Source organism: Lutzomyia longipalpis, chromosome 1, assembly GCF_024334085.1.
Source record: "Lutzomyia longipalpis isolate SR_M1_2022 chromosome 1, ASM2433408v1".
NCBI classification, from domain to species: domain Eukaryota; kingdom Metazoa; phylum Arthropoda; class Insecta; order Diptera; family Psychodidae; genus Lutzomyia; species Lutzomyia longipalpis.
Window position 1 is genome coordinate 37435190 of NC_074707.1, and position 27086 is coordinate 37462275.

The 27086-nt window shown below is 38.4% G+C and overlaps 5 protein-coding genes across 7 annotated transcripts; 3 read left to right on the plus strand and 2 right to left on the minus strand.

The window, feature by feature from the left end:
• Nucleotides 1-164: 164 nt before the first annotated feature.
• Nucleotides 165-1890, plus strand: LOC129787152 (eukaryotic translation initiation factor 2-alpha kinase 1-like). Of its 2 annotated transcripts, none has more exons than XM_055822504.1 (3): nt 165-299; nt 571-1519; nt 1750-1890. In XM_055822504.1, exons 1-3 carry the CDS (start codon nt 235-237, stop codon nt 1801-1803), a joined length of 1068 nt encoding a protein of 355 aa, XP_055678479.1. In that variant the 5' UTR covers nt 165-234; the 3' UTR covers nt 1804-1890. The 2 variants fall into 2 exon arrangements, with proteins under 2 accessions (XP_055678479.1, XP_055678480.1); XM_055822505.1 differs by having other exon boundaries at nt 165-285; nt 589-1519.
• LOC129787163 (40S ribosomal protein S18) lies at nt 1876-2820 on the minus strand. Its single transcript, XM_055822520.1, has 3 exons — nt 2704-2820; nt 2305-2490; nt 1876-2241 (listed from the first exon to the last, which is right to left on the minus strand). The coding sequence occupies exons 1-3, from the start codon at nt 2803-2805 to the stop codon at nt 1972-1974; spliced, it is 558 nt and encodes a 185-aa protein (XP_055678495.1). The 5' UTR covers nt 2806-2820; the 3' UTR covers nt 1876-1971.
• A 13-nt stretch (nt 2821-2833) lies between these two features.
• Nucleotides 2834-6026, plus strand: LOC129787146 (arginyl-tRNA--protein transferase 1). Of its 2 annotated transcripts, XM_055822487.1 has the most exons (7): nt 2834-3012; nt 3086-3212; nt 3349-3844; nt 3916-4059; nt 4256-4601; nt 4663-4811; nt 5569-6026. In XM_055822487.1, exons 1-7 carry the CDS (start codon nt 2919-2921, stop codon nt 5662-5664), a joined length of 1452 nt encoding a protein of 483 aa, XP_055678462.1. In that variant the 5' UTR covers nt 2834-2918; the 3' UTR covers nt 5665-6026. The 2 variants fall into 2 exon arrangements, with proteins under 2 accessions (XP_055678462.1, XP_055678461.1); XM_055822486.1 differs by lacking the exon at nt 3916-4059 and having other exon boundaries at nt 4106-4601.
• LOC129787118 (NAD(P) transhydrogenase, mitochondrial-like) lies at nt 5713-12215 on the minus strand. The gene is made up of 6 exons (XM_055822447.1): nt 12081-12215; nt 10267-10550; nt 9908-10203; nt 8522-9807; nt 6514-7782; nt 5713-6405 (listed from the first exon to the last, which is right to left on the minus strand). Exons 2-6 carry the CDS (start codon nt 10467-10469, stop codon nt 6259-6261), a joined length of 3201 nt encoding a protein of 1066 aa, XP_055678422.1. The 5' UTR covers nt 10470-10550; nt 12081-12215; the 3' UTR covers nt 5713-6258.
• A 6481-nt stretch (nt 12216-18696) lies between these two features.
• On the plus strand, nt 18697-27062 carry LOC129787167 (isocitrate dehydrogenase [NADP], mitochondrial-like). The gene is made up of 4 exons (XM_055822524.1): nt 18697-19000; nt 23493-23753; nt 25919-26562; nt 26627-27062. Exons 1-4 carry the CDS (start codon nt 18907-18909, stop codon nt 26957-26959), a joined length of 1332 nt encoding a protein of 443 aa, XP_055678499.1. The 5' UTR covers nt 18697-18906; the 3' UTR covers nt 26960-27062.
• Nucleotides 27063-27086: the final 24 nt, after the last annotated feature.

The window sequence follows — 27086 nt, forward strand, 5'->3', positions numbered from 1 at the left end:
AAAACATGGGCTGTTTGAATCGCAAAATAATTATCAGTTTCTCTCTCAGGGGAGACAAGCGTTCCGCGATAATTAATAATCAAACAATACGAGAATGTTCGTAATGCTTATCATCTATTCCCAATATAGCTCAATTTATGATCTGATGCAGTCTATAAGTAACATCGCAGTTAAATAGAGTTAAATTTTCCTTGCTCTCAATTCTTAATAAATGGGAGTTGTATCATCATCTTCATGTGGAGATCCCAAAAGGATCCTACAGAAGGGATCTCAGTACCAGAGAATGTTCACAGCAGGGGGTAGACAAAAACTCTATTTCCATAGGAATTCACTGCTCACTCGCTGAGACACCCAGGAAAATGCTTCAATCTGAAAAAATCCACCACCACTGGATAGATAATTTAATATTCTATCGATTGATAGCTTTTGAGGGGTGTCTCACGAAGATTAATGCACTAAAACTGATTTCAAAAATTTTGATGCACTTTTTCGAAATAAAGTGACGTCATTTTCTTCCTTTAATTTCTTTGCAAACCGTCCGCCATTATTTGCTGTGTTCGGGTAAAAAAGGGCTTTGTCTACCCCCTGGTTCACAGAGATTGAGAAACTCGGATCTGGAAGTTTTGGTGTGGTTTACAGAGTTCGTCACAATGTCGATGGGAAGGAGTACGCGGTGAAGAAAGTCCAGATAGTGTCAAAGGAGCATCTTCAATCCATTCGGAATGAAATAGCTCTCCTGGCGCGCCTGGACAATCATCCAAATATTGTTAAGTACAAAAATGCCTTCTATGAAGACAATTTCATGTACATTCAAATGAACATTGCTCAGATGAATCTACGAATGTGGCTCAATCGACGCAATCGTCATCCTGAGGAGTTCAATGAATTCTTCAAGGAATTCATCAGTAAAGGCCAACATTTTGATCTCTTTCACATGAATACAAAATCAGAGAATATCTGCTGGGTCTGTCCAGATTACCTGGCAGAGGGGAATTTTAAATTCAACGAAGAATCTCTCGGGATTGGGAAGCAACTGGCTGCAGCTCTGCAATACATTCATCGCTGCAACGTCATCCACAATGATATAAAGCCTGAGAATATTTTTATCAACTCCAAGGATTGCACAACAGTGGTTCAACTTGCGGATTTTGGGCTAGCACAACTGACAAATTTTACAAAATTATGCAAGAGAAGACAACCCAGAGGAACGTTGCTTTATGCAGCTCCTGAGAAATTAGAAAATCAAGGAGGAAGGAGCAGTGATCTGTACAGTGTGGGACTTATTTTCTTGGAGCTCCTCATGCCCATTAGAACAATTCAGGATTTTAATGGGATCGTCCGGGAAGCTAAGGAAGGTCAATTGCCTGAGAATTTATCCAAAAATTACAAAAAATTAATTCAGCGTCTTCTGGACAAGGATCCATCGAAGCGTCCTAATGCAGAGACACTTCTGGGAATCCTAGAGTTTTTCAAGATCAACAAAATTGACGCTGGACACTCTGAGGATGCAGAAAATCAGGTTTGTTCTTTTTTTTGGTTTATTTATTTTTATTTTGGTCGTTACATTCTGTTGAAATAATTCAAAAAAAAATAATGTAATGGAGGCGCCTGGTATTTAGGAAGTTCAAAAAAATTGACTTTTGATCTAAAATTTCTTTTTTCCTAATTAAAATTCTTGTCTTTTAATTCTGAATTTTAAAAAAATCATTAATTTTCTGCATTTCATCTTATTTTAATTTTCTCTTTTAGATGCAAAAGAAGTGGCCACAAATTTTCAAGGAAAATATTCCAAAGGACCCCTGACTAAGAAAAGATCAAGAAATTCTACAGATTACCTTTATAAACACACAAAAGAGAAAGAAAATGAAAAAGAAATTGGAATTTATCAAAGCAAAATTTATTCAGATTCCTAAAAATGTGCACAGCAACATCCCCAGGTCTCGTTGAATAAATCCACAGAATTGAGTGAATTTACTTCTTCTTCGACACACCGACAGTCCTTCCGCGACGTCCGGTGGTCTTGGTGTGCTGACCCCTGACACGGAGTCCCCAGTGGTGACGGAGACCACGGTGGGCGCAGATCTTCTTGAGCCTCTCCAAATCGTCACGGAGCTTCGACTCGAGAACGGCAGATGTGAGCTGATAGTATTTGCCGTCAGTCACATCCTTCTGCCTGTTGAGGAACCAATCCGGGATCTTGTAGATACGTGGATTCTGGATCACGGCCATCACGCGCTCGACCTGAACAAATTGAAATATTAGTTTATGGGGCATTTTCAGGGAATTTCTTTGAGGGGGTCTTACCTCTTCATCGGTGCACTCTCCGGCACGCTTCGTGAGATCCACGTCGGCCTTCTTGAGGGCAATGTTGGCGTACCGACGCCCCACACCCTTGATGGCAGTCATGGCAATGGGCACCTTGCGCTTGCCATCGATGTTGGTGTTCATGAAACGCAGAATATGCTGGAATTTCTCCGGAACTATCAACGACTGCAAAGATAAAATTCACTTATGAGACCACATTCCATAACCTCAATATCCATGAAAATTCTTTTCAACACTTTTCACGCGAAAATTCATGTTTTTAAGCAAAATTTTCACATTAACTCTGCAGAAAAACTTTTCAGGCTTTACTTTTGAACATTTTCGGGAGTGGAAAGTGCGTGAAAAGCGTGGAAAATAGCGAAAAATCGGGAAACAAACCATGTTTTCTTCTTTGTGGTGCAACTTCACACAGGAAAAGACTGAGACAGAACTTCCGCCGAGCAAGCTGAAGTTTTGAGCATGAAAAATCGATGAATTCATCGATTGTGTAAAGTTTTCACGCAAAACTTCAAGGTGGTTGACGTTAGCGGTGTCAAAACAAAAAAGTTGGCAAGAAAAATCCTTTCTTCTGGAAGAAAATCAAAGAAAAATCCATGTCTGATGAGTATTCAATTGTTATGTACCATGGAGAATTCAATAAGAGTACCTGCGGGTACTGCAAGAGGTCAAACACCTGCAATTCTCACGGTGAGAAATGAAAATAAATCTCTGTTCTGATTTTCCTTTATTGACCTTCCTGCTTTTCCTGGGCTTTTTGCAGGGATGACTGCTCATGTGATGTCTGTAAGGGATTATCAGGATCTCATTGATCGTGGCTGGAGGCGATCCGGTACTTACTGCTATAAACCAACTAATTCATCAACTTGCTGCCCTTCGTACACAATTAGGTTAGAATTTCACACCGAGGTCTCCTACGGAAGGTTCTTTTCTCGGCCTTGTGGCTTGAAAAGGCTGGGGCCGTAAAGCTTTAAAATAAAAAAAAAAAAAAGGTTCTTTTCTCAATGCTTTTTGTGTCCTCCACAGGTGTGATGCACTGAATTTCAAGCTGTCTAAATCTCACAAGAAGATTATCAAGAGAGTCAATAAGTTCCTGAGGGATGGATTAAAGGATTCCGGGGAGAAGGAATCCAATCAAGATGAAGAAACTGATGCTGCGGAAGAAATTCCCATGGGCCCACAAGTCACAACGGGAGTCATAGATGTTAATAAGTTAGTCAATAAGCTGGTGGATGAAGAGCAGCTACCACCTTGTGAGCCATCTTCGAGCATGGAGTGCTCGAGTGTAAAAGAACCTGTAAATGCTGCCAGTAGTGGGAGTGCTGCTTCCCAGATGGATCCTCTTAAGCCTCCGTGCAAGAAGGCTAAGCTACTGCGGCTGGAGAGGAAGCAGGCAAAGATGGCTCAAAGGGAGGCTCAAGGATTACCGCAGCAACCCGTGAAAAAGCCTCCAAAGAATGTGGAGAAGAGTTTGGAGGATTTCCTGGGAGAAGCTCCACAGGATGGGAAGCACAAACTGAGGGTAGGTACTTGCAGAGATGTACTCACTGTGGCCCTCGCATGCTTAATTTTGTTCTGTCCCGCACATTCCAGGTGAAACTCATTCCATCCGCAAAGGGGGCCACAGATGAGGTGCTAGCGCTCTATAGAAAATACCAAACTGTGATCCACCGTGATCCCCCACATAAAAATACCCGAGAATCCTTTGTACGCTTCCTGTGTCGTTCGCCATTGCAGGTAATTCTTTCTTTTTCCTTTCTATTTCTTCCTCTTTCATCTGTAGATTGACTTGGTTTGTTCCACTGGTGAGGAATTCAATGCCTTTCTCCAAGTGGAGTATGAGCTGTACCGAAAGTATCAGACTCTCGTGCACAAGGATCCACCGGAGGACATTGAAGATTTTCAATATTTCTTGCAACGCTCCCCTTTGCAGCTAAAAGTATCATCAACGTCACCGGCAAAGGGATTTGGTTCCTTCCATCAGCAGTACTGGCTCGATGATCGTCTCATTGCGGTCGGTGTAATTGACATCCTGCCCAATTGCGTGAGCTCCGTCTACTTGTTCTACGATCCCGAGTTCAGTTTCCTGTCCCTCGGCACGTACAGCTCTCTCTGGGAAGTTGCCTTTACGCGGGAACTTCAGAAATCCTGCCCAGAGCTCAAGTACTACTACATGGGCTTCTACATTCACTCCTGCCCCAAGATGCGCTACAAGGGGAAACTCCAACCGTCCTCACTGCTCTGCCCCGAAGTCTATTCCTGGCACCCAATCACGGAAGGTGAGGAAGGAGCTTTGATTGAAGCTTCGATTTCTTTTTAATTTTTTAATTTTTTTCGTAGATTTACTGAAGAAGTTGGACCGCTCCAAGTATTCGAGATTCAATGAGGATCCGCATGCAAGGGACAAGGATGAGTTTCAGGTGCGGCACCTTGAGAATGTTGTTTGTCTCTACGAAAACACCATAATGTACTTTAAGGATTACATCAATGTGAGTAGAATATTTTTTCTTTAGCTCAATTATCCCTTTAAAAGAATAAGAATTTAAAAAAAATGTTGTAGTTTAAAAAAGAAGAAAAAAATAATAATTTGCAGCAGCCTTGATCGCTTTCTTTCGTGCAAAAGTAAATTAAATTCTGAATTAATTAAAAAGGAAAGATAAATTGAGAGCAAAATGACTTTCACAGAGGTGATTGATTTAACCTTTACTTGTTCTAGAAATATGCTAAAATGGTTTGAATTTATTATTTTTTATACAAAATCTGAAGGAAAGATCTGAGCTAAAAGTTTGAAGATGAAGAGAATAATTAAATTTAACCCTTTCGCGTTCTTTGGGTCATCTAAACGTGAAACATTTTATTTTTCCAAATTTTTATAATTTTTTTTTGCATTAAATTCACGCAGAAGAGGCAAAGAAGACTTTTTGCCTGAGAAATAAAAGAGTCCTAATTTCAATGTTTCTACGCTTAACGTGGACGTGAAAGGGTTAAATAAAATTAATTGAAATTGAATCAATTTTTGTACAATTTGGGAACATTCTTTTAGATAGAATTCCTATCATCCCTTGTTCTTTCTAAAGTTCTTGATTAATTGAATAAAAATTCAGATTACTCACCCAGCTCCAGTCTCCCCTATTTAATTGCCTGTTTGTGTGTGAAAAAATCGCCAAAATTGATTCAAAATTCAAGAAGAAATGAAAAGTTCTAAATTTAGGTTTTGATTGAGATTTCTTTTGAATTCTTTTTCAGCTGGACGGAAGCGATGAAGAGCGACAACAGACCCTCCAGTATGGTCGCTTAGTTGGCAGAATTTGCTCCCGAAGGATCCTTCTGTACAAGAACTGAAACACAAATTGCTGGATGTGGAACAAACGAGGCAAGCAAGTCGTTAGATAAAATAAATTAAAACTTTATTTTCGTTTAAATTAACATCTCATTTAGAGTTTTTAAATGCTGCGACGATAAAATTGCTTTAAAAATCTTCTTTTTTTCTTGATTCAATTTGTCTATTCACAAAAAGTTTTAAAAAAAAAAATGTAAGTAGATTTTATTCAAAAGTTCTCTGTAAGGAGAGAATGGCTTTTGACAAGAACAAAAAAAAATTGTGTTTAATCTTTCTCTCAGCTCTCATTGTGCGGAATTTATCTCTCGTTACTTGTAAAGTTTTCCTCTATAGAAAAAATATATATATTTATATTTTACATCAATCTATGAAATCTTTTTTTTCACATTCACTTTTCTTTTCTTGGGATGATTTTACACAGCTAAAGGGTTTTTCTTTCTTTTCTTTAACGATTGAAAGGTCATTTCTTCTATGATGGGTGGAAGGGAAGAGGGGGGGGGAGTAAATTTTCATCTACAGGGAAACCTTCAGTACGAAGGAAGGTTTTCTTTCTTTTTGTGTTTGAATCCCTTTGTACAATTTTCTTTTTCTTTTCTCTAATTCTCCTCCTCCTTGATTTTCGCCAGAAGCGCATCACAAGTTTTCTTGGCGTCGCCCAACAGCATCGATGTGTTTGGCTTGTAGAAGATTGGATTGTCCACAGCGGCATAGCCAACGCCCAGAGATCGTTTCATAACGACGACCTATAGAAGGAAGATTTTCAAAAATTAAAAGAAAATTCTTTTCCTCCTATTTTTAGAGCATAAAAATTTGGTTTAAAAGAGCTGGAAAGAGCACGCCGTAGGGCTTACCTGATCGGACTTCCAGACCCGCAGAACGGGCATGCCGGCAATGATGGAATTTGGATCATCTTCAGCAGCACTGTTGACTGTATCATTGGCCCCAATAACCAGCACCAAGTCTGTCTCTGAGAAATCATCGTTAATCTCATCCATCTCCAGCACATCGTCGTACGGGACTCCAGCTTCGGCGAGGAGAACATTCAGCTGTCCGGGCATTCTTCCAGCCACTGGATGAATACCGAATCGAACCTTCTTGCCGCGACTCTTGAGAATGTTAACCATCTCAGCAATGGGGTACTGTGCCTTGGCCACACAGAGCCCATATCCGGGAGTGATGATGATATTCTTGGCATTTCTGATCATCTCAACGCACCCGTCCACATTGACTTCCGTGTGCGTTCCAGTGATCTCCATGGCTTTTCCACCGCCTGTGGAACTGGTGCCGTAGCCACCGAGAATGACATTTGGCAGGGAACGATTCATGGCTTTGCACATGATGTACGACAGGATGGCACCAGAGGATCCAATGAGAGCTCCCACGATGGTCATCAAGTTATTATTGAGCATAAATCCTTCAGCACAGAGTGCCCAGCCGGAATAGGAGTTGAGCACTGTGATGACCACGGGCATGTCAGCACCACCAATAGCAGCAGTCAGGGTGACTCCCATTGCGGTGGACATCAAGGATGTGGCTCCAAGGAGTCCCAATCCGCCGGCCATTGTTGGTTCCATGTAGAACATTCCCATGGCCAGAGCATTGCCAGCAAGGAGACCACCATTGATCCAATGTCTACCCGGAAGCAAGAGGGGGTTTGAGCTGAGAACGCCCTGGAGCTTGCCATAGGCCACGAGGGAGCCACTGAAGGTCACTCCACCGATGTATGTGCCCAGGAAGAGGGCTGTCCTCAACACATTGGCCGCAGGATCAGTTGCCAGATTCGGGAAGTCGTGCATATACGTGGCGACGCACGTGAGGACAGCTGCCAATCCCACGAGACTGTGGAAGCCAGCAACAAGCTGGGGAAGATCCGTAATTTGGATCTTCTTGGCAATTATGCTGCCCAAAGTTCCGCCAAGAGCAGCAACACCACCCATCTGCATGAGGACTTCATTGGAGGGTGCCATGTGGCCAAGAGTAGCGGCAATTCCACCCGTGACGCCAATCATGCCCAGAGTATTGCCCAGACGTGATGTCTTCTGTGACGAGAGCCCTGCAAGAGCCCCAACGCAGCACAAACTAGAAGCCAGGTAAGCCATTTGATGGATTTCAGGGAAGCCCTGGAAGTTAAGATATTTTATTTGCAAATTCCGGTTTTTTTTCAATTTAAAACTTTTCTTTAATTCAAAAATAAAAAAGATTTATGAATTTAAAAAAAAAAAACAAATTTAAAATTTTATAAACTTGAAAATCAATTACGAAATTTTATTGCTTCAAAAATTAATTTCGAAATTTTATGAGCTCTCGAATATCAATTTCTTCGAAATATAAATTCCAAGAAAAATAAATTTTATGTATTCGAAATTACTTTTTAAAATTATTACAAATTCGAAAATCAATTTAGAACTATTATAAATCCGAAAATCTATTTCGAAGTTTTATAAATTCGAAAATCCATTCCGATATTTTATGAGCTCGAAAATCAATTTCGAAATTTTACAAATTCGAAAATCAATTTCGAAATTTTACAAATTCGAAAATCAATTTCGATTTTTTTTTAAATTCGGAAAGTTAATTTCGAATTTTTATTAATTCAAAAATCAATTTCGATGTTATAAATTCGAATATCGATTTCGAAAATTCAAATTCGAAAATCATATTCGGAATTTTATAATATCGAATATTATAAATTCGATAATCAATTTCAAATTTTTTGAAATTTAATTCCGAAATTTTATAAATCTGTAAATCTATTTCGAAATTTTTGGGAATTTCAAAATCAGGAATTCAAAATCAGAATTCGAAAATATGTAACGAAAAAAATATCTCAAAAAAAAAAGAAAAGAAAAGCAAACTTACGGCAACAGCGGCGTATCCATAGCCTCCGAGGAAGGCGGCTGCGGGAATGCCGAAGAGCATGTTGTACTCTGGTGGATCTCCAGGACGTTTGAACATGTCCAGCATGCGCTGGGTGACGAGGAATCCACCGAAGATGTTGATGAATGAGATGAGAGCTGCACCAGCAGCCAAGGATTCGATTGTGTTTGATGGAGTAACTCCGCCGCCCATCAGCAGGAGTCCTCCGACGGCAGTGATGCCCGAAATGGCATTCGTGACGGACATGAGGGGTGAATGGAGAGCCGGTGTGACGCCCCACACAGTGTGGTAGCCCACAATTCCCGACAAACCAAATGTGGTCATCATTGTGGTGAAAGCGGGATTGGGGGATGCAACTCCGAGAGCAAGGAGAGACGCCAAGCCAGCGGTGTAGGTGAGACTACTCTTCAGCTGCTTCTGGAAGGGATCCTCCGGAACGGGTTCAACCTTTGCTGGGGCTTTTGTTTCAGCAGCAGGGGCAGCTTGAGCGGACACGGGGATGACTGGTGGTGGCCACATGAGTTCACCATTGCGCAACACAATGGAACCACGAACAACCTCATCCTCTAGGCGAATATCAAAGTGATTCTTCTCTCCCATTGATAGGAGGAATTTGCTGATGTTATTGGCGTACAGAGTGGAGCTTTGTGTTGGGAGTCTGCTGGCCAGATCTGTGATACCAACGTGAACAACATCGTGAATCACTTTAACCTGCCCTGGAACAGTTGTGGCGACATTTCCTCCTGCCTCGGCAGCTAAATCCACAATGACACTTCCTGGCTTCATGGACTTCACGTGTTCCTCAAGGATCAGCACGGGGGCTTTCTTTCCGGGAATCAGGGCAGTTGTAATGATCACATCGACTTCTTTGCACTGCTTCGCGAATAGAGCGTGTTCTGCATCGATGAAGGCTTTGCTCATTTCTTTGCTGTAGCCACCAGCAGTTCCTCCTTCTTCCTCAATGTTGATGGTCAGGAATTCCGCTCCCATACTCTCAACTTGCTCCTTGACAACGGATCTCGTGTCGAAGGCTCGCACAATGGCGCCCATACCACGTGCTTGACCAATTGCAGCTAAACCAGCTACACCGCCACCGATAACGAGGATCTTGGCAGGTGGGACTTTACCAGCAGCAGTGATCTGACCTGTGAAGAAGCGCGGGAAGTAGTTGGCAGCCTCAATAACAGCTCGATAGCCTGCAATGTTGGCCATTGAACTCAGAGCGTCAAAGACTTGAGCACGAGAAATACGCGGGATACAATCCATGGCTGAAGGAAGAAAAATCAAATTATTATAAAATATTCGATCCTCTAGTTTTTGGTGCGTCGTTCCAATGTAATTGAATCCACATCAATAGGGAATACTCACCAAATGCATTAATCTTCCGTTTTCCCAATTCATTTATGAGATCCTTATTCTGTGCTGGATAGAGGAAGGAGATGAGTGTGGATTCGGGTTTCAGTAGAGGAACTTCTTCCTGTGTTGGTTGACGGACTTTGAGGAGGATGTCTGCATTGTAGATCCCCTTGGAGTCGACAATTTTCGCTCCAGCCTGTTTGTAGTCTTCATCGCGGAATTTTGCCTCCAATCCAGCACCGGATTCGACATTTACATTAAAACCTTTCTTGATGAGCGTTGCAGCCACAGCTGGAGTCATGGCAACACTGCAAGAAAAATTGCATTGAGCATCTCTATTTAAGGAAGTTGCAAAAGGAGGATCTTCTCACCGTCTCTCGTTGTTCCATCGCTCCTTGGGGCAGCCAATTGTGAGATTTTTGTACTCAATCCCCTTGATGGCTTCCACGGGCTTCCCATCCTTCTGCAGGAGCTTCACAGAGCCCGAAAAGAGGCGCAGAGGATGAATAGGGCGCGGAATACGCAAAAGATGCTGCCCACTGAGTGTGCAGAGTCTCAAGACGCCACCCGTCATTGTCTAGCAGTCGTGCTTCAAGCGGGATGTTCTGAAGCCCAGAAATTCGTCGGTGTATCTTCCGCGACAAAATCGTATAATCTGTTTGAGGACCAAAAAAAGAAGAAAGAGAAGAGTCACATTGAGAAGACAACTTCAATGCATTGGCCAATCAAGTGTTGACCCATTTTTTTCGTCGCATTTTGAGGCTTTTGATAAGAAATTGTCCCGCGGGAGAATCATCTTCTGGGTCAGTGAGAGAAGTCGCGCTCGATAGGAAGTGCGAAATAGATAGATTGAAAGTTTCTCAATTGAATTTGCGCGTGAGACAGAGTGACCAGACACCACAAGGATTAAGGAAAATTGTGAGTTAATTTTTTTAATCAAATAATTAGCATAAATTGAAGGATCTATAAAAATAATTTAAAGCTCTTAATCCAAAAATATTGGGAAAAAATCGAGTGAATAACGTGAGAGAAGTTAAAGCTTTACAAAAATGAAAAATCTTAAGCAAAAATATTTATTTACAAACGCTCAAATAACCCTTTAAGGACTACAAGTTTTTCAGTAAGCTTTTAGTGAAAAATATTAGTTTTGATAAAATTCAAAACTGATTGGAAGAAATTTTAAGTAAAAAAAAGAAGTTTAAATTTTAATTTTTCGTTCGTACTGATCCTTCGAGTCCTGTGAATATTTAGAAAATTATTATGACTTATTTCTTCTTTGATTATGACTTATTACATAAATATTAACAACGAAACAAGCGTTCTATTAAATAGATTAAAGAATTTGGGGTCTAAATGTTCAAATTATGATCATTAAAGGATTAAAAAAAGCATAAAGCTTGCAACAGGACTTGAATATAAATTACTTTTATGCTTCATTTAAATATTTTTAATACTTTCAATTTCGTTATTCCGTAAACCCTTCATTAGTTTTTAAAGATCAAATGAAAATCAAGTTTAAAAAGTTTCTAAGTCAAATTAAAGCTTTTTTGACCTGAAAAATCTTTGCAAACCCTAATTAACTATCAAATGATTCCTCTTTGCAAATTTTCAAGTGAAATACGTAAAAAATCAACTAATAAATCCCATATTGATAAGAGATCTCCACGTAGACATTTTACCGGCACTCTGTCCTGCTTTATATCGCTCTCTGGGTACTTTCTAACATTCTGTGTGATTTCTCTCTGCTCTCTTGCGAGAAAGCTCCCCACCACTTCAAAATTAAAATTCTATCTCTCACCCCACCTTCCCCTCTTGGACGCTTCTGCTGGGTGCTGATGAAGAGCGCTTGCGTCCAGAGAGAACTTGAGAGATGCTTCTCTCTTTGAGTGTTTGTGAGGCACAAAAAAGGTCTGTACTAAAATGGAATCACTCAAGGGAATGAAGCAAAAAAAAAAGACCGAAGATGCCCCCAGCAACGAATGCTTCCTTTTTTCCCACATTCACTCCCAAAAAAAAGTTCCACATTGAGCTTCTCCTTTCATTATATTCTTCAATGCCCGAATTGGAAGAATTCTACACCATCCGCAACGGAAGTTGCTCTCTGTGCGCGACAGCGTGGCTTTGGGGCGTTTAAAGTGGTCTTTTCACTGCGAATTTCTCATAAATTTAATTAAATAAAAATCACCTCGATGATCACTGAAGATCCTCAATGGTGGATAAGCAAATAAATTCGGGGAGATTGCACTTCACACACGAAATAACATGGAAGCAAAGTGGTGCCGTATAACCAACCTCCTCGGCTTACCGTTCACGACTGAAGAGCTTTTCTCACTTTTTCTCAAGTGCCTCACTCACCGGACTCTCTTTCAGGGGAAATGGCTCTCTCTCTCTCTCAAAGTACCCCTTCTACTTCTCAATTACCCCTCTCTGGGTAGCTCTCCTCAATCTCAGCTGACGAAGCTCACTCTTCAAGAAAGAAAAAATAAATAAAATGAGAAAGGTATTCTTAAATTTCCCAAGAAGGGTCGCACCTTTTGTGAAACGAAGGTACAAAAGGGATCCCTTCTGAGCCAAAAAAAAATTACCTGAATTCTTCAGACTTTGTGCAAAACATGCACCCCGAAAGGTTCAAACCTTTTACGCGATGTATACGCTGAAACTGGAAAGATTTGGGTTTCTCTGGTAATGGCTTGTTTTCTTGTCCACCTGCCTTTTTACAAAAGCACGCACAGCAGTGAAGGAATTTTTAAAGGAATCTCCAAAGGAAAAGAAGTCAAGCTTTTCAAAATCGTTTAAAATGTTAATTTAAAGGGTCAATAATTTAAAAATTAAGACTACTTAATCATGTTAAAGTTGTTGCACTTTATTAAACAGAATTAAATAAACAGTTTGTGCAATTCTAACGTTTGACATTATTTTCTTTTTAATATTTGACACTTTTCTATCGTTTAACGTTTATTTGGAAAGCTTCGACATTTCTTTTCTAATGTTTAACATTTCCTTTCCAACATTTGACATCTCTATTTCTAACGTCTCATTTTTTGTCAAACGTTTGACACTTGTCTATCATTTGACGTTTATTCTAACGTTTGACGTTTACCGTTTGACATTTATTCTTCGATTTCTTGAAATTAACTAGTTTTTTTGTTTTAAACTTTAAATGAATTTTTCTAGCTTGAAAATAATTTCTTTCGTCCCCTGAAGAAAAACCTAAATTGCCTGATTTTTATAGAGAGTTTAAACACCGAAACACCCTCCCTTGGTCACGCCACTGTCATCCAGCTGATCTTTATTTTAGAATTCCATCCAAATACCTCCAAAACTTTCAACTTATGATTTTTTTTTGTGAGTCTTTTGAGTGTTTGTCTTGACCTTGAATTTTTATTTACAAAGACAAACTGAGAGACTTTAAAAATCTCCCAAATGTATGAAATATATTTATTCTTCACCAGATATACCATATGTATGCACCTTCCTCTTTTACAAGAAGCAAAGAAAAAAGATTAGGACCATCCACTGAACAGCAAAAAAAAGCTGAACTAAAGGCTCCTTCATAGCAGGTTTTCTTTGGTTTCTTTTTCGTTGATTTTTTTGTTATCTTTCTTCAGCAAAAAACGTGGATTTCGGACAAAAATAAATTGCTATTTGGTATTCTCTTTTTCTTCCTCGACTACCTCAAGCTCGAGATTTTTTCGTTTGAGAGCCTCAGTCCCACTCAAAAAAAAAGTTTTCTTGAGCTGCTCAAAAAGTCCACTTCGTAAATCATTCAATGGTGCGTCAATAAATCAGAGAATCGGCTCCAAAATGCGGTGTGTGGAGGGTATTAATAGAGAATTCGATCCTATTCAAGCGTGATTGATCAGGTGGAAAAATGGGGGGAACCCACTAACTGATAAAATATCGGGTCAGATGATGGGAATTGCGTTAATTCATGTGACTTTCCAAACGAGGGGTTTCATAGTTAAAATTTTCCTCAGGAGGAAATATTTTTCCCGGGAGAAATTTCCCAAAAGGAAAATATTGGAGAAATTTATTCACCCCTTGAGTGGGTTTTTGTATTAAAAAAACGAAACCATCCCACTCAAGCATAATCGAGATAAGCCGCAAGAGGCCCGAAATTGCCTCAATGGCTTCGTCAAGTACAACATTGTTTAATCAAATGAATTGCGCAACTGATAACGAATGAATTGATATTGAATCAGATGGTGTTTGATACCAGTTCGTACCTCTCTCACCTATAATGTCTCTTTTACCATCACACGCAGAAAAAAAAAGACTTCCAAACTTGGCTTCAAACTTCCAAAAATTTCGCTGCTTGTCCCACCTTTTTTCAGGTAGAACAATTTTCAGAGCCCTTGAATGTGATAAGGCCTATCTGCGCATTGAAATATGCTCAATTCAACATAAAAGTGTTGGTGAAGAATATATTTAGCTACTGTTTGAGAAATCACTCAAAAATATTTACTTTTTTAACATTCCCCAGAGCCTTTTGTAAATATTTTTTGAGAGATTTTCTTGTGAATAAAAAAATTACGTGAATGAATTTACCTTCACGTTTTAGGGGGGAGAACTTAATCTCTCTGTTCTTTTAGCTTGAATCTTCTGTGAAAATTTATTATTCTGAAAATATCCGCGCTGATAAGAAACTTTGCATCGCGTAGCAATTTGTAAAATGATATTTTCACACAGATGGAAAATATTTTATTCAAATGATGCTATTTAATAATTGACTTTGCATGATAGACGACGGAATACTGACAGAACGGAGAGCCATTAAACAGGCAATTTTATTCATCTTTATGATGTTGTTAGTAATAGACTATTGATTAGAAATTAATATGGAGATTATTAAAGTCGCTATTTTCAACAGAATTTAACAGATAAATATTTTTATTTATTTAATAAAAATTTGTTTAAGTTTTCTAGGCTAGATGATACCTATTCAAGCAAAGTTAGTAATAAGGGAAAATCTGTTAAAAATCTTTTCTTTATTTTACAAGTATTTCTAAGATTTTTGGCGGTAAATGCTTTAAAAAAATCATTATATTGTCATTCCATAAAAGAAAACCAAAAGATTTGTTAAAAAAAATAGAAAGATTTTTAAAGAGTCTCAGAAAAGAAGTTTTCCTTAAAAGCACGTTCAAAGAAACAAACTGTTAAAATCTTAAAAGATCACCAAAAATCTTATATGTAATTCAAAAATTTTAATATGTACAACAATTTAACCGATTTAACAAAATCGATTCCTTTAAATTTCTTTAATTAGATCTCAAGCATTTTAAGACATTTTTAGGGAAAATTTAAAACAAGTCTGCGCTTCATCCGGAAAGTATTTTCAAACTTTTTCTCGTACAAAAATAATAATAATAAAAAATCCAGTATTGAAAAGATTAATCCAGATTCCGAGAGCGTCATCACAGCATAAATCCTGCAAATTTAATCTTTACAACATTGCAAAATTGCTGACATTTTAGCTGCTAAAACAGAGATAGTGTCTTAGAGGTGCCTTGCTGGAATTTTATGCTTCTTCTGCCGCATGATTTGGCTCAAAATAGACCTCCATAAAGTTCCTTATCTCCCGCGGGAATTCGATATGTTTTTTCTTTGCATGTTATTTAATTTCTCAAGTGTCCCCAAATGAATCTGCAGTGTGGTGATAAACCGCAAAATGCTCTAGCAAAAAAAGCCATAGCAGTGAATGAAGGTAATTCTCAAAACAGAAAGCTCTCATAGAAAATTTATACATATGCTATGAATTGGCGTAGTAAATATTTACAGGGGTGGTTGTGTTTTGCCAACAAACATTATGTAATCCCAGAATTGCGGGAGTTGGAAGAACGCAAAGTTACGTAGTGCGTGCGAAAGAAAAAAAAATTGACGCAAGGACGCGCGTTTTTCACTGCCAAAAAGTTTCATACGGAAAAAGAGATGATTTTTTGCCCTGGGCCGCCCGCGAAATTTCATGGATCAGTGCGGATGATGTATAAATATTTTCAAAATAGAAGTTGAAATTTTTCTAAATAAATTACCAAGCACACGCTAATCACTAGTGTTGGTTGGGGTAAGAAGAAAAAAAAAAGAACATCCCATATTTAGAGGAATTCGTCAGCTCGTTTAGTATAGATATGGTTGCGCTCATTATCAGTGGAGAGATGAAAATTTTTGCTTTATAGCTTTTGCTTGAGATCTGCCGATTTTGTGCGAGAAATTGCGTCAAGTTCTTCTGGATTATGTAATGTGAAAAATTCTCGCTTGATAAATAGATTATTTAATGTTTTTCTAGCTTCTCCTCTTATGTAAGTCGCGAATGGGGGCAAAAAAATCTTCTTGACAGACTTTTGCGAAAGACAAGCAAAAATTCTCATCTAGCACTGATCATCGCTATTCGTGGGAGCTAAGGGGTATTTCAAGGTAACCACAAGCGGATTGTTTTCTCACCTAATCAGGACGATGAACTTTTACAAAAAAAAAAGAGTTGTTTTCTCCACTCGGACATTATTTCTTTTCCAGCAAAAGTCAATAAAAGATTCAAAAATTCAAATTTTGCAGTGATTTTCCATTTGAAATTTTAGGAATTTTATCATGCAAATTATATATGGGTTTGTTGACCATTCTGTGATTTTAAAAACAATCCCGCAATGTTTTGTACAACATACTTTCATTGATGAAAAGCAAAAGCGTCGATTTTCACTTTCATTCTGCGCAAAATCACGAATTTTCTTACCTTTGGGAGCGAGAAATTGTGGGTGGACTCTCTTCTCAACTAAAAACATTTTGTGTGGCATAAATATTTCATGAAAGAATATTTTATCGAATTTGTTGGATCGGTTGGAGCTCATAGGATTGTTCGCTCCCCAAACCACATGATTCCCATCACGCAGGTATTTGTTCTGCAAAAAATCATGTGGTTCTGGAAGCCAGCTCAATCAACAAAAAGCGTTTGGATTTGAAGCGATTGGTATTGGAGCGGAAACAAGATACGAATTTATAGGTATGGCCAAAGGGGTATTCATTGAGGAGAATGAATACCTCTTTGTGAAATAAAGAAAAAGGAAAATTAAAGAATAAACATCGTACCTTTTTGTAGGAACCATGGTGACACTCATTCCTGTCTCCTCTGGTAGCTTCTTAAGTTAATGCAACTGATTGTCAGATGAAGGAATTCACTTCAGAATCTCCCAAAATATGTCTTCAAAGATCCGAACAATAAGAGCTGAAGTGAAGTCCTTCATCTGACTTTTAACTTTATTTCCCTGAATGCGTACACTTGCATTGAGATAAATGCTCACAGTCTCATCAACATCAAGATCTGGTTGAGTTGAAGCATTGCTCCTCCCAGATATGTGAAAAGTGTTTTAGGCGTTTATGCCAGCAACTCATAGTACCATTATAGATTTTAACTATCGAGACATCATCTATTGAATTAAACGAATGTTCGAAGATATCCAGTGTAATTTAACACAAAAGGGATAAAAATTTCTCATAAAGTCATGTTGTGAAAATAAAATAAACAACACTATCCCGGTTGATGAAGATATCCAATTATTACTTGTTCTTAAAGCCGTAAGAGATGCCCTGTCAGCTATGATAAAATTTGGAATAGAAGCACCCACGGATATACCAAATGCACCTAACAGTGACAAGATTTGAGACAAAAATGAAGTAAAAGGAAAATTTATGAACCAACGAGGGGAGAACAGGCAATTCCGAGCATTTCTGTACAACTATACCGAAGAAAGTCTTCACGATCCTGATAGAAGGTATTTGCTGTTGAAAGAGGAAACAGGGCAATATCAACGGATGAAGAAATCAGAGATTGTGTGGAACCTAACAACAACTACGGCAGACGATTTGCCAAAGGCCAGAATTCCCAGATTCAAGTCACAAAATGTACAAATAAAGGGTAAATAAGCACTAAAGCTAAACGGCTCTGTAATTAAGGGGGGTCTCTTTTGAGAGCTGGTGAAATTAAATATTTTAATTTTTCTTGGGGTTTTTCTTAAACTCGGTTTTCAAGTGTTGGTGACATTTAAAGACTTATCATTAAAGAGTAAGAAAATCACTTTCCGCCATCTTAGATGCGACGCCATCTTGAGATTTTCTTCAAAACACAAAGGTAGGTTTTTCTCAGGATCTACTGGATGGATTTTGATGGGGTCAAAAGCAAATGAAAGAGGAAATACCAGTGCAAATTTTGATGTACCAGAATTTTGAATTTCCACTCTGGGGCTGAGAAAAGTGGAAAAATGTTACTTTTTTCAGATATTTTTGACGTTTTTCCACTTTTCTCAGCCCCAAAATGGAAATTCAAAATTCTGGTACATCAAAATCTGCATGGGTATGTCCTCTTTCATTTGCTTTTTACCCCATCAAAATCCATCCAGTAGATCCTGAGAAAAACCTACCTTTGTGTTTTAGGGCAGTTCTGCGGAAAAGTCGGAAAACCACAAGATGGCGTCGCATCTAAAATGGCGAAAAGTGATTTTCTTACACTTCAATAACTAGGCTACAAATGTAACCATAATCGGATATCCAAGTTTAAGAAAAACCCCAAGAAAATGACAACATTAAAAATGTGTAAATTCTAACAGATTTCCCAAGAGACCCCCCTTAATCTTTGGATTATTCTTAATTTCTATCTTACCTCTTATGGTACGCACGCTGATATCCATCATCTATATTCATTTCTAAAATAAGAATATGAAACAGGTAGGTACCTTCATTTTTTCAATGACTACCCCTTTTTGCCTGACTCTCTTGTCTCTCATTTTCTCTCTTTCTCTTCAACTCTGTCGTCAGTTTGGAGGGGAGTTGGGCTCTTTCAGCTTTGGCTCTTCTCTCGCCAGTCTCTTTCCAACCGGCAAAGTGGCTGTGCTCTGTGTGTGATAAATTTTGTGGCGTGTTTAGCGATCTGTCAAGCATCTCACGGCGGGATTTCCGTTAAAATTGCATTTAATACCATTCAATTAGTTGTGCTTCCTGCATTTCCGTAATCTGTGTGTCCAGCAGCAATGGCACGAGCACTCACGAAATTCTCCAAGTTCCTCAATCCCAACGTGGCCGCCGTTCCCTGTGGAGCCACCTCGGCGTCTTCAAGGCGGAACTGTGAGTATTTCTTTTAGCTTTTTTTCCTATCCATGAGTTTTTTTGGGGAAGACTTTGAATTTACATTGACGGGATTTTTAGAAACCTGTCCTGTGTGAAAAAAAACGAATTTTTGAGGTTTCCTTTTGGAAGCTTCATGAAAGGGGAAGTTGAAAAAAAATCTGAAGCATTTTGGGTGTTTTTGGGCAACACAACCATTCAACAGCACGCAATTAGAGTTTTTTGCACTATTCCGCGGCCTTTGGATTATTATCTGTTGTGGGCTATATTTTTGCTTGTGAACATTTCTTATCAGCTACACTATACTCGGACTTGGCGAGACAACACATCACAACAAATTGCCATTAATTCTAATGCAAATGTCGTAATGAATTTCTCATTTTTAACATCCTTGAACTCATTCGATTAGAGAAGCCTAGCAAGCGTTTAGGCGGGAAAATAGGCGCGCGCGGGAAATGGGGTTCCAAACATGATGCTGTATGGCAAATAAATTAAAATTACATTTTTATGAATGAAGAAATGCATTGAAAAGCGTGATTTGTCCTTCAGCTTGCACATTTAGATGTCAAGATCGCGATTTTGTGCTCATTTCGTGATTCTCCAGCGAGGTCTTGTTGGGTGAAAGAAACGCAGAATTTTTCGAAAGATGAGGAAAGGAAAGAAATCGGGCAAAAAAGAAAACTCGTTTGCAACAAAATTGCATCCAAAAATTCCCCCAGAGGCCTCAAAGATCGGTTTAACATCACATTTTGGTGCATAAATCCAGTCCAACGCGGTTCACGTGTCGCTCTTTTGCCCTCACAGTGCAACAACAAAAGGGTTGTTCACCTCTCTTGCGCGATGCGCCTTCACCCAGATGATTCCCACAAAATGCCTCCGGACACCCTACATGCCCTCCTTTGCGCACAAGAAAGCTCTTCTTTGTTCTCTGGCTTCGCAATCTTCGCCATCTCCAGCACATACAACAATGAACTTTTACTCCATTCTGGGTTTCATTTTTTTCCATTTAATTCTCTTCTTGTACTAAAATTCTGTCGCGTACTGATGTGTGTAGTTTTAATTAAGACGCCCACATATCAGCTCTCAAGATGATGATCGAGACATTTTTGTGTTGAGCATGGCCCATCATTTTGATGGATGAGTTAAAATTTTCCTAGATGATTAATTTGAGATAAGCTCGAATACCCCTTTTGATAATCTCTTGGTAAAAAGATAATTTGCATAAAGTTTAAATGGCAATTTGTGGAAAATTCCATAGTTCTTGGCTCTGAAAGTAGTTTTAAATTACTTTTCGATCCCAGACAGTCCTTATTATTTTCCTAAGAATTTTTATGTCTTGTCGGTAGGCAGGAATTTCTAATGAATCATTTGGGTATTAGGGATAGAATAGCATTTACCTAGAAAAACTATTTATTATTTAAAAGAAGTTAATGCAAATTATAAAGGAGGATTAAAAGGACTAAATGTTCCCCGTAAAAAAGTTTTTCAAAATAATAAAAAAAAAACGAAAAATTTTCTTTATTAATTTCTTGAAGACGTCTATACTCGAACCGTAGATATTTTGTATAAAAGCCCAGTGTAAAAATCAAATAAATCTTCTTCTTAAATCTATGAAGAATTTTTACGTTTCAACTCTGATAAACACATAAAACCAGTAGTAGGATTTCCCTTTAATTTTTTCGTCCTCCAATTCAAATATTATGTGGCTTCATTCAGCCGTTCTGCTCTTTTTTCTCGTCTGCGTCGCGGCAATTAATTTTCTAAATTGTTGCCTCACGTTGTGACTGTATGCCACGACATAGGGGAGAGAGCTTTTGGTCTTAGTTTAGCATAGGAACGTTTGTACTCGATCACTAATCAATATTCTCCCTGTATTGAATTGAATAAAATTCCTTGAAAATTGGCCATGTGGTTGATTTACTTAGGTGCGATTTGTGGGATGTTATATGAAAATTAGAGCGCCACACTTGAACGTGATCTCAATTTTTGCTTACGTTTCTGTTGGGATTTCTGGGCTCGTTTCCCTAAAATTATTTTCTCACCAAACACTGTGGTTGTGAATCGAGGCGAATCCCCCAAATTTGAGCATTTTTGTAGCTCGTTAATTTGTGGTTCTGCTACCGATAAATTCTCCCCCTTGTTGAGCAATAATTCCAAACGTGGAGGCCACCTGCGCACAAGCACAGTGATGGCATTAAATTAATTTCTTTTTATCAATTTTTGCTTATTTAGTTGGGCTTAATTATATGCGAATAAATTGCGAAATGTCGCGAGGAAAATGTATGCCTGAAAATTTTGTGCGGGTAAAAGAGCTCGATATTGAAGTTAAACACCCGCGTACGTGTACGTCACGATCGCGATCATTTATTAAGTGATCGCTCTTAAGCATGTGATCCGATTTTAGACGTGGCCACATCAATTCTTCATGCTTTCAACCACTTTCAACGACCAAAATGTTTGCGATAACAAGAAAGATTTCATGGGATTCGGAAAATCAATCAAATTCCTCTGCTGAAGATCACCAAAAGCATTAAATAAGATGAAGAGATTTGTGCGAGATTTTTAAACAAAAAGTTTAATTTTTTTTTGTAAAATTCGTTGGAATTTTCTTGGAAATTCCCCAGAATGCGGAAAAATATTTCCATGGGAAAATATTGAAACTTTTTGGTGGTAATAAAGTTGATAAGAAGAGAGAGAAAAAGAGTGAGAGAAAAAAAGGCGTCATGATCAATTATCATGACCCCGCGTGTGACGGTCATAAAGTCGTAAATTTGGAATATTGTAGCAATTTTTTTATCTCTCAATTTCAAGCAATTGACAAATTGATAAGGGGTATTCATTGATGGGATATAAATACTGTTTTCTCTGAATATTTATTTATTAATTTTGAAAAGGAATCTGTATATTTGTTCTTGGTGTGAGCTTGAAGATCAAGAAACTTTAAAGAAAAGCAGACATAAAAATCAAAAGAAGATTTACTGAAAAAAAATGCCAAACCTTGCCCTTATTGTATCTAATTTTCTCTTCAAATATGAAACATGTGCGTCAATGTTTCAATCAAGATAGAAAATCATTGATTGAAGCACTGACGCATATATTTTATGCATTTAATAAAGTGAAACAAGACACTTTACACTCATGACTTTGACTTTAATTTGATATTTTTAATTTAATTTGATGATCATATTTGTGAGAAGATCAAAAGTCTGTTTGGCTTTCTTTTTATCTGACCCTCCACAATATTTTCTTTAGTGCGTATCTTCGAATAAGTCCAACACGTGAATAAAAGCGAATAGACTTTTTTATTAGAACCTTTCAGAACCAATTTATCGATTCTAAAATAAGAATTTTTAATTAATGCTGAAGAAATTCTAAATAAATTTTAAAAATCTTTCATAAATTCCTAAAAGGAAATTTTATTTTATTCATACTCAATATTAATTTTTCCTTTCACTTTAACAGTAGTTTAGTGGCAAATAATTCAATTTATTGACATCGCACAAAATGATAAAATTGCATTTCTTCAGTGAAATAATTTTGCAATAAAAAGTTCAAGTGCACAATTTCATTCCAACTGATCGTTTGGAAGCAGCTAGTAATGTGAAAAATAATAAATCCATTTCCAACCCACGATTCTTGCTTGAACACGACATATTTCTCATTTAATTTGCAAATAAAATTAATTTTATTCACACACCGATTACTCATAAAACTGGATTTTTTTAAAAAATAAATCCCCGTATAAACGCGATGCAAGTGAGGTGCAATTAATCTATATAAAAGTGAATTAATTTGCAAAAATTTGTGTCTTGTAGATAAATAATTAATTTGGCATTGAAAATATTATTTAAAAGCTTTTGACATGAATTTTATTTATTCGTTGATTAATTTTGAGATTTTCTTGATCAATCAAATTTATTGAGAGAATTTTGTTGATCCTCAGAGGATTTTTTATGATAATCATGATCTTTTTTCTGATTGTTGCTTCAGCTCTTCATTAAATTCCACTTTTTCATTAGTTAATTGAGAGGAAGTTTATGTAATATGCTACAGAGAAGATTTGTAGATTATTTTAAAAGAACATTGTTGTTTACAACGATCCGTGGCAAAAATCCTCGCTAAATCTGAAGCAAGAGAGCAAGCGGGGGCCCTCGTGCTGACGTCAACCCATTCCTTCAGCAAACTACCGCGTGAAGTGAGCAAATTTACCGCAGATCAACACAAAAAGTCCAGAGAAGATAAATTTAGAATAAAAATGTCTAAAATTTTGGTTGAAATGAGGAACAAGTTTCTTCTCGTGGGTATACGCACTTTTTTCTTGAGTTGAGTTCGAGCGACACATACGCGGAGATAAAAAAAAATAAATTTTCACGGTCATCTCTTATGAAATGGGGATCAACATGGTTGTTAAAGAGAAGATGCTCTGTGTTGAAATTAACCCTTCAATCAGCGAAAATTAATGAAGATTTCATTTTTTTTTCTTCCGCAATAGATGCTTCCGGAGCGAGGATTCAGGCCGCAAAGCCCGTGGTGGAGATGGATGGTGATGAGATGACAAGGATTATTTGGCATTTCATCAAGGAGAAGCTGATCTTTCCGTACGTGAAGATTGAGTGCCTCTACTACGATCTTGGGCTACCCTATCGCGATCAGACCAACGATCAGGTCACCATTGATGCTGCCAATGCTATCCTCAAGCACAATGTTGGCATCAAATGCGCCACCATCACACCCGATGAGCAGAGAGTTGAAGGTAAGATTAGAAAAACATTAAAATTGTCTGAAAATTATTTTATTATGGGAAAATTTCTTAAATTGTGTGATTTAATCTTTAAAGATCGCGATGAAATTTGGTACAGAGAGTCCTAATACCAGGCGGTTTCGAGTGACCGTATTCATTTTCCCCCCAGAGCCCCCTTTCGTAGCGCCCCCATATAATTTTCATGCTTTTTTGACTATTTTTTGAATTTGGCGCCTTTTTTGGTACATTTTGTTGAAGAGAAAAGGAGATGGATGCATTTTACCGCTATCCGTCTCCCTCACACTTTCAGTTTTTCTCAATTTTCTCACGTTTTCCGCCGAATTTTCCGGGGAAATTGTGTTTTTTGTGACCAGGAAAACACTTTTGAATTTTTGGCATCAAGAATTCCAAAAGTCACGAAAATCCATTTCCGGGAAAAAAAGTGCGCGTAAAATCCCCAACCGTCAAAATTTTCAAATTTGTAACCCAACCGTCAAAATTTCCGCGAGCCCCAAATTTCGCAAAGAAGGGCTCCCCGGAGCCGCGGGAGCACCCGTAAGTGTCACAGCAGCCCCAAAAACGTGTTTTGTGAGAAAAAATTGGAGGAAAAACAAGAAAATCGCATTTTTGGAAAAAAACAAAAAAAAGTTCGTTAAAGTTTAAATTTTTCCGCACCACTACAACAAAAAGTCAATCATAACGCGTCCAGTTATAAGAGTTGGTGTCCCACAACGTGGAAAAGTTTATTTATGCGTTAAAATTGATTTTTGAGCAGTAACTATTAGGCAAAGTTGAATTTTTTTGTGAAATTCAGCAATTTGATGCATAAAAATAGACATATCTCTAGTTCTATAAAACCTACAGAAATTTCGTGACTAGTTTTGGAAAGATCTTGAAATAAGCTATAATTTGACATATATCTCAATGATTTTCAAGGTCACCTCTAGAACACAAAATGGCGGATTTTTGTTTCACAAAAAGAGTTTTTCGCATTTTTCGTCCTCAAGGAATGGCTTTAGAGGTTTCTGATGTTCTAGAAAGTTGTAGATAATTGCAAAACCTTTAATTTGATACCAAATTGAGCAAAATCGGACAAGCGGTTCAAGAGATATGGCTCTTAGAACTTTTCAAACGTAAGAATTTTTCAAATGGCTATATCTTCTAAACGGCGACATAGAATTTCTTCATTTTCGGACTGATGAAAGATATTGAGTCAGGCTACAACATATCAAAATTTAAAGGAAATCGATGATGGCAATTCGGAGATATAGCCTCTTAAAGTTATGCAATTTTTGTTTTTGATTTTAGCGCCTCTTGCGGATATTTTTGAAACTTGGAATGTTCTAGACAGTTGTAGGGCTTCTCAATACCTTTCATTTGATACCAAGATGGTCAAAATCGGTCAAGCCGTTTTCGAGTTATATCGAAAAAACACTTTTTGCTTTGAGCCGCCATATTTGCTAAACGGCTTGACCGATTTTCAAGTATGAATTATTGATGAAAACGTCTCACTGAGCTCTACATCATACTAAAATTTCAGACCTCTAGCTATAAGGGAACTGGTTGACGGTGTTTCAAAATGGCGGACGGCGGCCATCTTGGATTTTAAAAATGTAAAAATATGAAATTTTACACCTACATTTCTATAGAAAACTTCAAACCTGAAGTCTCTATCTGTTACCGTTCTCGAGCTATAAGGCAAAGTTTGGGCGACCGGCCGGCCGGCCGGCCGGCCGGCAGGCCGGCCGGATCAAAAATTTTCCACCACCATTTTTGGAATGTGGGTTGTCTGAAACGTGCTCATACCAAGTTTGAGCCCGATCTGAGGTGGTCGGAAAATCCGACGATTACAATACTTGGTGTTGGCCACGAAGTGGAACACCAACTAATTTCACGCACACTCAAAAAAAGCTCACCTACACAAAATGCCAGAGTGAGAGGAAAGTATTTTTCTCACAATGAATATTCTACGCGTAATAAAAGAAAACAAGTAACAATGTAAACCCTCAAACGCTTATGTTTCTAATGATTCTTTTGTAGTTTTATCGTAATTTGCGCAGAAATTTGATTTATTAGCTAAAGTTTTTATACTCGAGTTAAAAATTATTAAAAAAAGAAAATTTATCGTTTTTATTACGAATGTACATTTTCAATGAAATAATTCTTTCCATTTGCAGAATTCAAGCTAAAGAAGATGTGGCTGAGTCCAAATGGAACAATCAGAAACATTTTGGGTGGCACGGTGTTCCGTGAGCCAATTTTGTGTTCCAACATTCCACGCTTGGTGCCGGGCTGGACTAAACCAATTGTCATCGGTCGTCATGCGCACGGTGATCAGTACAAAGCCAAGGATATGGTGATCACTGAGCCAGGACGCATGGAGCTGGTCTTCACGTCGGCCAGTGGTCAAGTGATCAAGGAGGAGGTGTTCAACTTCAAGGCTGGTGGTGTTGCCATGGGAATGTACAATACGGACGAAAGTATTCGGGCATTTGCGCACTCATCCTTCCAGGTGGCGCTGCAGAAGAAGTGGCCACTGTACATGAGCACAAAGAATACCATCCTTAAGCGCTACGATGGGCGCTTCAAGGACATCTTCCAGGAGATCTTCGACAAAGAGTACAAGCAGAAGTTCGATGATGCAAAGATCTGGTATGAGCATCGTCTCATTGATGACATGGTGGCTCAGGGACTCAAGTCTTCAGGTGGATTCGTGTGGGCGTGCAAGAATTACGACGGAGACGTGCAGTCTGATATCGTGGCTCAGGGATACGGATCCCTTGGCATGATGACGTCTGTGCTCATGTGCCCAGATGGAAAGGTAGATTACTAATTTGATTTTTAACTCTTATTTCAGTAAATCTGATCAATTTTTAACTCCACAGACAATTGAATCTGAGGCTGCTCACGGAACTGTAACCCGTCACTACCGTCAGCACCAGAAGGGACAACCTACCTCAACAAATCCCGTGGCATCCATCTTTGCCTGGACACGTGGTCTGGAACACCGTGCCAAGCTCGATGGTACTCCGGATTTGGCCAAGTTTGCTAAAGCTCTCGAGCAATCATGCGTCGACTGCGTGGAATCGGGCAAAATGACCAAAGATTTAGCTGGTTGCATCCATGGACTGCCCAATGTCAAGGAGGGCATGTACTTAAATACAGAAGACTTCCTCGCCGCCATTGCAGAGCAGCTCGAGAAGACAATGAAGAAGTAGATCCATTGCATCCTCTCCTCCTCCCTTCATTATTGAATTTTACAATAAAATTCACGCACCGAGATTAATGTAAATTAATTAAATACATTTTTAATTTCCCCTCTGACTTTTTCTTTTATTTTCTTTT